The 12,862-nt window shown below is 35.2% G+C and overlaps 1 protein-coding gene across 4 annotated transcripts in view; it reads right to left on the bottom strand.

Annotated features, from left to right (window-relative positions):
• Window positions 1–12,862, bottom strand: part of Tbck (TBC1 domain containing kinase) — a 180,029-nt gene that overhangs the window by 120,382 nt on the left and 46,785 nt on the right. For all 4 annotated transcript variants that reach the window (XM_013505410.1, XM_005406218.2, XM_005406217.2 and 1 more), the window contains 2 exons: window positions 12,682–12,755; window positions 5,588–5,729 (listed from right to left, as the gene is read on the bottom strand). In XM_013505410.1, coding sequence (XP_013360864.1) covers window positions 5,588–5,729; window positions 12,682–12,755 — 216 coding nt within the window. The remainder of the gene's footprint in view (window positions 1–5,587; window positions 5,730–12,681; window positions 12,756–12,862) is intronic.

Here is a 12,862-nt window from a genome sequence, read left to right as displayed (position 1 = left end):
CTGAGCTATATCCCCAGCCCTATTTGCTATATTTTTAAAGATGAAAATATTTTGTTTTCTTATTAGTTTGCCTAAGGAGGCTCCCTGGCATGGAGTTTGGAGTTAAACCCACACACTTTCAAAAACCATGTGTTGAACAACTGTGTACCAAGTTGGACTCCTCCAGCACTGAAAGGCTATATAACTTAACTAAATGACTTGAGCATCTTAAGCCTCGACTTTCTCACCTGTAAAACTAGAATATTCATCATACATACCCTGTAGATAGTGGTGAGAATTATATAAAGTGGAAAATGATTCACTAATGGCTACTTCTCCTATTATAAACTAATTAAACTTACATCATATTTTAAACAGACTTAGAAGGAGAAAGCTTAAGAAGAGAATTCAGTCTTTGGTGGAGAAAAAGAGCCTCTTTGTTCTTAATAGGTAGGGAAAAATGTTCCTAAATTCTTAATATCAGAGCTTCAGGCACAGAGATCATTGAAAAAAGTTGCCATTCCTCTCTTCCTCAATCTCTCAAACAATTTTCACTAAGTTTTCAAAAATGTAGGTTTGACTTCACCAGTATCTTGTTAAAAACCTTCCAGTGGTCTGCCCATATCTTATATAAACAGCTCGATTTTGCATTTTTAAATCTAATTGCTTGCTATTCTACATTATAATGACCACACACACATACACACAATGTAGCAGTTAGGTTATATATGATATATCGAACACACACTTGCTTATTTTGGCCTACAAGCTTGGATTGTTACTCTTTCCAACTGTACATTTTTCATTGCATGTGTCAAAATTCTATACATCCTTTATCTCACTTTTGCTCCTGAAGCTTAGTGAATTAAAGAATTTGAAATTCAGAATGATTTTTCTCAGGACTTTCCTGGTATTTCCAGTTTTCTTGTGTTCATGGAGTTAAAAAGAAGTAAAGTGTCATTCTTATTCTCATTCTTTATAACCAATATATCTTTTTTCTTTTTAGTAGGTTTAAGATCTCTGTAGTATCAATAAAGATGTTGAAGCCCAGCCGCTTAGTATTTTAGCTAACAGTTTAACTTTGGAGGCAGATGAACAGGTATGTTTTTATTCAAACACTTACTAATGTAAGTTAGACTGTGTAGACTTTATGAAATTCAGTTGCCTAATCTGTAAAGCAGAGACAATCTATTAAAGCAAAGACAACCTACAGAATGGAGAAAGTTTTGTCAGCTATGCCTTGGGCAGATGACGAACATATAGATTATATAAAGAACTCAAAATAACTAGACCCTCAAAATAAAAGACTCAATAAAAAAGGCAACTGAAATGAACAAATGCTTGTCAGAAGAAGTACAAAAGGTCAATGAGCACATAAAAAAATGTTTAATATTTTTGGACATTAGAGAAATACAAATCCAAATAGCACTGAGATTATCTCACTCCAAAAAGAATGGGCATCAGCAAGAACTCAAAAACAAATGCTGGCTAGGTTGTGGGGAAAGGGAACCCTTCTACCTTGTTGTGAGGTGGGGAGTGTAAACGAGTACAACCACTGTGGAAATCAGCATGAGATTCCTCAAAACACTAAAACTAGCAATTCCATTTGATTCATCTATGCCTCTTCTGGGTATCTTCCCAAGAGTGAAAGACATCGTATTACAGTGACTCATGCACACCTATGTTTCAGTAGCACAGCTCCCAATAGCTAAATCTTCAAAGTAGCCTATATCTCTATCACCAGATTGAATGCATAAAGAAAATGTGGTATTTACACACAATGCATCATTACTCTGCCCTATGGAAGGATGAACTTGAATCATTTGTAGGAAAACAGAAGCACCTTGGGAGCATAATGTTAAATGCAATAAATCAGACATGCAAACCTAAATATCACATGGTCTCTCTTATATGAGAAATCCAAAGAATAAATCACCTAAACATCAAAATAAAAGCTAGATGACAGGAAACAGAGAGATGGACTACTTGGAGATGGGGGAGGGAAGAAGGAGAAGGGAAGGATAGTAATGATGTATACATACCAATTCCCCACAGTGAGTATATTTCTTGTGCACCACAAACATGTACTAATAAAAAAGGGGAGCATAAAAAAATAAAGTAAGCTTTATACTCCTATTGTGACCATTGAGATAATGTGTGGAGAGGTATCACAAAACTTCCTGCCTTTCGATAAGTGCTCACTAAATGACAGTTTTAAGCTTTTATACGTGTGTGAGCCCCCCCCCGCCCCCAACCCATTCTGGATATTGAACCCAGGGCATACTCACTGAGTTACCTACCCAGCCTTTTTCCTCCTATTTTTAATTTTGGAGCAAGGACTCCCTAAATCACTAGCTTACCCAGGATGGGCTCAAAGTTGCAGTCCGCCTAACTCAGCCTAGCCAAGTGCTAGGATTCAGCTCTTATTTAGGTATTTTTGTTGTTATTTTCTCCATCAGAAGGAAGTCATTTGAAATTGAAGACTTTATTCTGTATTTCTGATACCCTTATAATTCAGATGTTACAACATTTGAATCCATCTTGCCTTTTGAATTTTTACATTTTCACTTTTGGCGCCAAAATTCTGAGAGAATTACTCAGCCGTACACTCAGTTTTTGCAATTTCCTATGATCCAATCTATTGGGTTCTTTATTTTAATGCTAATATAAATTATAATATAACCTAATATGAAACATGTTATAGTATAACACTTTTCCCTCTAAAACTCTAATTTTCTAACTTTGGCAGTAAGGTAGGTGCCTCCAAGCAAATTGTTTTAGCATGCATCTTATTTACTTAGAATTTATAGTCCACCAAAGGCAAGAATTTGAAGACACAGAAGACAATATATTTAGTCTGCCATCCCTATTTAAATGCCTAAACATTGAGTATCACATAAAATGCCAAGATGCCCCCAATAGTAGAATTAGACTTCTCCTGCTTTAAATTCAGTTCTCTGTATTTACTTTCAAAGTTTATTAATTTTAATCTTTGAGCTCTCAATGTCTTAGTCAAGTTTATCCCTCTTTGCATTTGTCATGATGCCACATACAGGGAACACTTATCAGAATCTGTTGAACTGAATTGCTCATATAAGACATATCCAGTTCCTAATAGTTTAGATTTTATGTGATGATTAGTAAAAACAGCTGCATACTTCACATTTACACTATGTATACTTCACATTTATATTTCAATTTAGCTGTGACTTTAATAAAAATATTTATCATCTAGTTTGATGGTTTAAAGCATAGTGAACAATCAAAAATATAGCATTTCCCTTTAGAAAATGCAGTACTCATATGTAAGCTATCATGTCATAAATATTTCAACACAATTTAAAAAAATAATATTTATGGATAATGTGCTTTGCAATACTTGTACTATTAAGTACTATATATATGCACTGTACCATTTAATTTTTCCAATAACTTTACAATAAAAGCTACTGATATTATTTACAGAAGTGGGAGTGAGGCCTTGAAAGTTAGGTTATTCCTTGCTATGGTTTGGATTTGGAATGCTACCAGGAGCCCATGTGTTAGAGCAGTGGGCTGGGACTGGTTTTGTGAACCAGGGATTGGTTTCGTGAGTCCTTTTCCTTGTATGGATATGGGGTGGTTTCAGGATGATGCAAATGAGTGCTCCTATGAGAAGCCAACACCCCTGATGAAGTGACAGGAGCTGGGGCTCAGGTGGTAGTGCATGACGCAGAGCTACTGTAAATGCACTGAAGCATTGCTCCCCAGTCTGCTGCTCACTTCCTTCTGTACAGCCCAGGTCCTGATGGTACTGGTCCATGGCCTGGGGGTATGGCTCACCTGTGCTAAAGACTTACAGCCCACCTTGGCACTACTAAGAAATAATGGAAATTCTAAGAGGTCTGCCACAGTGGGGGGCTTCTACTCACAGGGTGTGTGCCTTTGAAGGAGACAGTCAGACTCAGGCCTCCCTCTTTCACTCTTTCATGTACAGCCATGAAGGGAGAAGTTTGCTCTAACATGCATTTCCATTGTGGCGTACTGCCTGGCCACAGGCCCAGCAAAAAGGCTAACCATGAGCCAAAACAAAGTTTCTTTCTTTATAAATTCATTAATTCAGGTGTTTGTTACAGTAACAGAAAGCTGGCCAGCATACTGTCAAATGTCACAAAGCTATACTTGCAATAACAGATTTCAAACTCAGTTCTCTCTTCCTCCAGAAGCTTGTCCATGACTATTATGTAATGTGTTTGTTTTTGAATCAGTTCTTATCTCAGTCACCTTCTTGTATCCAGTACCATTTTAGGAGGAGAGGCTTATTTTGGCTTGTGCTTTCAGCCCGTGGTCAGCTGGGTCCAAGGCAGCAAGGGCAAGGTGGAGGGTCTGGCTTGGAAAGCTGCTCATGTTTCATAGAGCTCAGAAAACGAGGTGAGAAAGGAGGAGCCAGGAAGGGAGATTCACCCTTCCAAGTTATACCCTCCTGATCTACGTCCTCCAAAACGAGCCACCTCTGAATATTGCACAGAGCACTGAATGTTTCAGTGGATGAATCTGCTGAGTCCAACTCCCCCACAATCCAACCACCTTCCCAAAGCCCCACCTCTCAAAACAAAAGGCTTCTGAGGGACATTCTAGATCTGCACTCTAACAATTCTTAAACACACAAAATAAAGAAATAATAACCTAATTTTTAGAGATGGTAAAGATCAACGAGTTATAAAATTACTAAACTAGAAAATCACTAGGAAGATAAAAATAATATAAGGAAAATAAAAAAATCCTGCCTCAAAAGACCATAGAGTCTAAGTAGAGCAGACAAATGTGACAAATGCTATTGTAGAAAAGGAGAGTGGACAGGGCGCCTAACAGTGAGTTGAAGGTAGGTTCAAAGCTCTGAGTTTCCGTGCAAGCACATTCTCTTCCTTTCCATGTTTAGACGGCCACCTGAAGATTCCATTTCCTGAGCTTCCTTGTAACTATATCGGCCTTGTAAGTGAACTTTCACTAGTGAAAATTATACCAGCTTTCTACTTGCAACATTCATTTCATCTTCTTAAACACAGTGTTCCATACCTCATACCTCCCTTTTCCTCTAGCCTGAGAGGACAAGGTGAGCACCTTTGGCAGTCAGACGTTGAGAAGAGCAGGGCCACCACCCCCATGGCCTTGGATTCTAGGTGATGCCATGGAACAGAGCCTGTCCTACCTGCTGTGGACTGGCACATGAGGGAGAAAAGTATCTATGTTTCAAAGCATTGCATTTTAAATATCTTTGATTTTAAGTAGTAGCTTAAGTGTTTAATAACACATAGGGTATCTGGGGAAAGCTTCGCAAAAATGAGTTTATAGGAAATATAAGGGAAAGAAGGAAAGAAACCAGAGGGGAAAAAGGAACATGTAACATATACAAAAAAGGTAACATTTGAGTATACTATTTCTAAAACAATTTATACTTGATAAAAGTGCAACGGTTTTACACTCATAAAAATGTGAATTTTAAAAAGTCAATCTAAGAATTAAGCCTTTTATCCTTTGCTCAGTAAAACACTTTATTACTAAATAACTTTCCTCTCCCAAATTATTCCAGTGAACATCTTTTACTAGTTTCACATTTCTGTATACATACCATACAAAGCTCAAATAAAATGATCCCAAGAGACCAAACATCTGATTTTGGGCCAGAAGGCAATGGCTTTTCACTTGGTGCATGATCAGTGGTTTTGAAAATTCCTTGTGCAATTACCTCAGGTGCCAAGTATGATGGATACCTATAATGATACAAGAATAACGAGTAATTACTATGAGCTACAACGGGTAACAAAGCAGCATTGCATTTTTACTATCGGTGTCATGAACCTAGGTGAAAGTCCTATGAATCAAATTAACAACTGCTACTAGGCAGACCCATATACCAACCATTCAGATGTAGGTCTTTACATCCAGGCATTGAGAGTAAGTACACAGGAATACCAAATCATTGGAAAACTGTAATAGCTCTGCACCATTAGCTGCTTCCCTGTTCTCCTTGGAGTTTTCAATACATCACCTTTTCTTGCAGTCCTCGTTTCCAATTGTTTTTCCTTCCTCCTTAGAACTTATCTTCTCTCAATATTGAATTGTTATTTTATCATTTTACTTTTCAAATTAGTATTATTGAGTAGCAAGAATGTCAAAGCTAATATATGTGTGTATAATATATATATATTGTGTATATACTGTATACAGATATAGATATACACACATACACATATTTACTCAACGTCTGTACCCACATCACCCTAGTAAACTTGTTTACGTACCTCTCTGCCCCACATAGAATACTAAACAAACTGCTCCATACCATAGTTTTTCCTTTAAAGTATACTTTAGAGATCATTCCTTTAAAGTAGAGTTTCCCTCATTCTTTTTGAAATACTGCCAGTAATTTAATTGTATTAATGCACTTTGATAAAGGACATTTAAAAAGTTTTCTTTTGCTATTACAAACAATGCTGAAAGAAATATATTATAAATATCCTGTTTCCCACAAATATATGTGTAGATGGCAGAATGAATTCATAGAAGTGGCGAGACAAGGTATAAGGAATAGGCATTTTAAATTCTGATGTCATATCAAGTTGTCCCTTGGAGAGGTGACATCAATCTATATTTCACAAGCAATACATGGTGTGCTTATTTCTTCACACCCCCAGCAAATATGTACTTTTAAAAAATTGTGTTAGTACTGAATAAATACAAAAATATGCATAAGGAATAAGGAATACCCATGTACACCAAGAATGAGTTTTAAGAACATAAAATTATCACTTGCAATCCTGCTGTGTCTGATTTTTTCTTTGATTGCATTTCCATCTGCACCCCTTAGAAAAAAAGGCCTGTGGAAAGAATGATAAGTGTGTTCAAAGGGTGGAGGGTATTTCAGGGAGGGTGGATTAAAGGTGATATGTCTATTATTGCAATAAATTTATAAAATTTAAATATAATAATTTTGATCATCTCATAAATTGTTTAGTCAAGCATATTTCTGAACATATTATGATAATTAGGGTAATTATTATTTCAAATTTTCAATTAACAGTTGTTTGAAGAGTCATTTAAACAGTTGCATGTAATTATACACCATTAATTTTACTTGTTTTGTGAATACATCTATATACATTTGAATATTAACAGGATTTAAATTGTTTCCCCTATTTGATGTTATAAACAATGTCTTACAGAATACTTCACATGGGTATCTCTACAAATGTTTCTCAAGAGTAAGAACCTAGGATTGAATTCACCAGCGACGGGATATATATATATATATTTTCAACTTTATTAAATCATGCAAAGTAAGTTTTGAAAGAAGTTCTATCAATCTATACACCCACCAATAGTGTATGAGAGTTTCTATTGGTTATTCAACAACACTTGATATTTGACCAAATTTGTAATACTTGGCAATATAAGGAGTGTGATTTATACGTCACTGCAGTTTCACTTTGTATTTCTTTGCAAATTAATGAGACTGAGGCATGTATTTATTAGGCGTTTAGGATTCCTATTGTATGAGGTACCTGTTCAAGCCTTCTGTTCATTTCTCTAGTAGGTTGTTATGCTGGAGCCCTCAAACACCATCCTGACACTCTGTTTAGAGATTCTTAGGACTCGTAGAACTCCACATGTAAGCATCTTCTCAACTAAGACTTCTTACAGTGACCAGAAGAGAAAAAGACAGAGGAAGTCTTGACGAACCCATGTGAAGGCTTTCTTTTAGTCTCTCCCTTCTGTCAGAGATTACAAAGAGCACACTCTTCCCCCAGCAACCAAAACCCAGAAATGCATATGTGATGTTTCTGGCCAGGGCAGTCTACTAAAATCTCATTTGTCAAGGTTTTTACTTGGGACTGATCACAGAAGCACTCAATGGTTGCCGTATCAAACATTCAGGACCCCTAGAAGGAAAGTAACTATTCTTCTTATAAATCACATTGTGCAAAGAGGCACTGTAAGCCACTCTTACCATTTAGGAGATTTGGAAAATACTTCTGAAATCCAAGTTCCCAGAGATTAGCCAAGGGCAAACTTAGTTTCTAATGCTAGCAGTCTCAGGCCTTCTATGTTAACAAACCTTTTTCTTCAGTTAATCCTTTTCTTATGGTTTTGAAGATTCTTTACATTCTAAATAATTATATATATTATATATTACATTCTAAATAATTATAATTATATATAAAGAATTATAATTCTTTATAATTCTAAATTAGAAAGAATGAATTGCTTTTTCAGCAATTATGATTAGAAATTCATTTTACCAATTTATAGATTATTTTGTCACCATGGTACCTGTTTACAAGTGATAGGTTCTTAATCTTTCAAACTAATTGCTTTCCTTTTACCTAGTGATTTTTTATTTTGTCAAAACGATTTCCTGTGTTAGTTTCTCACAGTTTGATGGTACAGCCTTTCATGTTTAACTTCCTTGATGATCTTGGTTTGATTTTTCATATGAAGTGAGATAAAGGTGTAACTTCATCCTTCATACATAGATAATTGAGCTCTGTTCCATTTGTAAAATCTCTTTTTCCCCAACTTCTCTGCAATGTTAGCTCTGACACAAATAAAACCTCCCCATATGTGTATGTTTGCTTCTTGGTTCACTTTTCATTTCCTTTGAACCACGTCCCTAATATTATTTTATTTATTTAAGCATATAATTTTATGTAAATAATTACTGATAACTGCTAAGACAAGACTCCCCCCCCACACTTGCCTTTTGATATTTTTTTCAAGATTGTCTAAGCTCATTTTAGATGTTTGTTCTCTGTATACATTTTAGAACTATATTGCCATGTTTTTGTTCACAGAGAAATTTTACTGAAAATAGATCAAATATAGAAACAGGCTGAAGAGAACTAGTTCTTTTCCAGTAGTGACTCTGATTTTAGAATACAACATCTTTTTTTCTATGAAATGTGTCAAAAAGATACATTTTTTTGCATGAAGTAATTAAACATGCTGATTAGGTTTTAAGGTCCTCACTTTGCCTGTTTTCTATCCTAGACTATATATGATATCTTATTACATATATTTATATTTTATACACTATTATTCCATGTAGAAAAAACTTAAACTACCTAGATTAAAACAAAATTCCTAGAAGGCACTCACATATCTCATTCATTTTTATAAATGCACATGGCATGTGTGTTATCTGTGTGTGTATGGTCTTTGAAAAGAACATTTCCTGTCAAAATGCTAGTACTGCCTTAAAAACAACAATTTAAAAAGTAGACAGTAAATAAGTTTACTATCAGAAATTAGTAAATTTGTATCCTACTGTCTTAAAATGAAATGACAAGAAACAGCTTCAGAAGACAAATGAGAAATGTATGGAATTCTGCTTTACTTCTTATGTATGTATATGCCCTTCATTTATTGTCAAATTTAATCATAGGCACCAATATCTGGGTTATTCAATTTAATTAGATTCAATTGTGCCCTCCTGAAACAACTGTCTCTAAAAGATTCACCATCACTACCCTAAGATGCTCCTACTACTCTTTTAAGTTTATGTGTGAAATCTCCAGAAATAGATCATATCTAATAGAAAAACACTAGATGTGATATTATAAGACTATGTCTTAATTTCATAATATGTGATTTTGCTTTCTTCATATCTAATATAGGAATAATAATGCCAACCACACAAAACTGCTCTAAATATTAGTGAATTCATAAGGATGTTTTATAAAAAAGGAACCTGTGATACAAATGGAATACTGTCTTTTTATCATCATTACCATCATATACCTAGAAGGCCAACTATTCTTTTATTTCTGATTTCTAGCACTTCTAACCTAAAAGGACAGTATAGGTCATAAAAAGTTAAGCAAAACTATAAGTAAACTGCTATATCAAAACCTAACAGAGCTTGCTCCAAAAACTCCAATTTTCCTTTTAATTAAAGGCAGAAGTTAATAAAAACGAGCCCTAGAACTGTCCTTCAGTGCAGGTTGTCTTCTTTCAACACTATTCTCTTCCTCCACAGAGCACAGATTCCGACACTCTAAGACAGCAAGCGGAACTCTGCTGGGAGTGGGAGCACGGAGGTAAATGGTGACTACTGTCCTCTGCTTGCTGTTCTAAAAAGGTGTTAAACCAGTGGCCAAGCAAGACGGGGCCCAGTTTCTAATGCTTTATAGTATTTTGAAACAGATGGTAACACTTTACTTACTGTTCTATAATACTTGTCTTTTGAATCAACTGCAAGCTTCTTCTGGTATAAATATTTTCTTTCCCGCCTCAGCTGTTTGATCACTACTCTTCCTGGCTAATATTTCACATTTTGCTCTTCGATAATTTCTGGTAAGATCTTCTGAGTCTAAGGCTTCTCAGTAAGTCAGACAAAATGCTAACTTGGACCAATTCTATCTAAGCATTTCAAATTCAAATGCAGTTCTTCAAAAATGCTGAAATCGTTTAAGAAAAATTATCTTCATTGTACTCATCATTAAAATTTAAAGCACCTTGAAGTAATTTTTGTTTGTGTTATATTTTTTGAGTCTACCCCTTTTTGTTTGTTTGTTTGTTTGTTGAGACAGGAGCTTGCCATATAGCTCAGGCTGGCCTTGAACTCATTATGTAGCCCAGGCTGGCTTCGAACTCATGGCAATCCGCCTGCCTCAGCCTCCCAAATGCTGGCACTACAGTCATGCACCACCATGCCCAGCTGGAGTTTACTCTTACACAAATTGATTTAAACAAAATGCAGAAGCAGTAGCAATCACATTTACTACAGCTCCTTGAAAGTCAAATCAAAAAGCAAGTATGACATGTCAAAGTTAGAACTTGACTAAGGACTTACTTTAACTCAAAAGGGCTTTTTAAAAAATAAATTATTGGTGATCTTTACAAATATTATTTTAGCACTAATGAAAAAATGGTTTGTTTCTTATGCCAAAACCTTTTGATGTGTAAAAACTACAGGATTATGAATTTATATATGGTAGTAAGTTGGGAATCAAAATAGGAAGCCCACTAACCAAAGAAATTCTTCAGGACAAGAAGACAGTTATCCTTGTGTATCCAACAGACAGAAGAGAAGGCTTTTGACAAATGTATCATTACTGAATAAAATCTAATATTACCCATGCCTTCACTAATGAAAATTTTAGATATGAATCTATAATCTAAGTTAGAATAATGAAAGGTAAGTTTACAGGTGAGGTTTTTAAAAAAAAATCTAAAGCAATTATTAAGCTGTGTTCTGCTTCAGAGACACTTTATGAATGCATTGTCACAATTCTCAGTTACAGGGTGTCTGAAATTGTTTTAGAAAACTCCAACAGCAAAATACAAATGAATATTACTAAAAACCACCAGACTACAATTGTAAAGATGTGATTAAGGTATCCAGGTTGGATAATAATACTGCATCATTTTAATATCCTCATATTGAACACTGTCCTAGCGTTATGAAAGAAAAGTTATTTTAAGGTCATATAAAGTAAAGGACCATATTTAGGGATTAAAAAGTCCCTGGATGTGCTAATTCCTCTTAAATGATTCAAAAAAATTATAATACACATATATAAGGCAGAGGGTAAAAGAGACATAGCGGAAATATGTTAGTATTGGGGGAATCTGAAAGGAAATACAGGAATTCTTTGTTCTATTTGTTAACTTCTATGTATCTAAAACAATCACAATTTATATATTCTAAAAGGAAAATAATTATGTTGCAAAACTGTTTAAAAGTAACCACACACTAAATATAATTCAGAAGTTCCTATCAAAAGCATCCACTTCAGCAAAGCATGGAAAGGGCTTCCACTCCTTCTTGGAGGACACTACAGATCAGAAATTCCGCATCAGCTCTTGAAACACATGTCGACACATGGGATCTGTCTTAGTTACTTTGCTCTCATTGCTGAGAAAAAATACCTGACACCTCAGACTAAGGAAGGAAAGGTTTATTTAGCTCACAGTTAGTGGAGGTTTTAGTCCAAATCAGCTGGTTCCAACGCAGGGTGGCACGGCAGAGGGTAACTGTTTCGGTGGTAGAAGATGCCCAAAAGCAACAACAGCAAAAGCGGGGTGCAAGCTTCTTTTCTATCCCTTACATTGTATGTAGGCTACCTGCCCTAGGGTGGGTATAGCATTCATACTACTAATCCCAGCAATAGATAATGAACCAGTTGCAAACTCTAGATTCAGCCATATCTGAAAAGCCTGTCCCCCATGACCACTTAAGGTCTCAGGGGAACATCCAGACACAAACCATAACAAGATCTGTCCCGTTTTATCTCACCTCTATAGTGATTCAACTCAAATTTTAATATATAGTCACATTATGGGAATGAGGAGTCAACATTACGCTGAAAATAATGCAAGAATGATGTGTTTTTGTCTCTTGGTGTACATGCTATCATTAAGAATCTGGTTGGTCTTCTTGCCCTAAACTCACTTTCGTTCTGAGTGAATCACAATTAGGAAGTGGTAGTCAATCATCTGTTATCCTTTTTGCCAGTTCAGTGAAAGAACAACAGCAGAGCTCTTTGGAACACTGGGAAAAACTCTCATTTGTGTTTTCATAAGTGTATAAAAAAATAAAATTATTAATAAGGAAAAGCTGCTTTCATGTCAAAATCACTACCAAAATACTAACAAATTAAATATGTTATCAAAGATCATGTATTTTAAGACAGAACTAAAATAGAAGAAAACATATCTTACCCGATTGGGAAATCAACATCATCACCATAAGCTGTCATGTGATAAAGTCCAAATTTAGCCAATTTAATATGCCCCTACAATAATAAAGGGGAAAAAATCACCATGAGATATTTTAATATAACAAGGAAAATTATATTTTAAAAGACACCCCCTTATATAAGACTATTTTATAAAAATTATA

Source organism: Chinchilla lanigera, unplaced genomic scaffold, assembly GCF_000276665.1.
Source record: "Chinchilla lanigera isolate Chin_1 unplaced genomic scaffold, ChiLan1.0 scaffold00095, whole genome shotgun sequence".
Lineage (NCBI taxonomy): Eukaryota > Metazoa > Chordata > Mammalia > Rodentia > Chinchillidae > Chinchilla > Chinchilla lanigera.
This window is presented reverse-complemented; position numbering and strand designations above follow the sequence as displayed.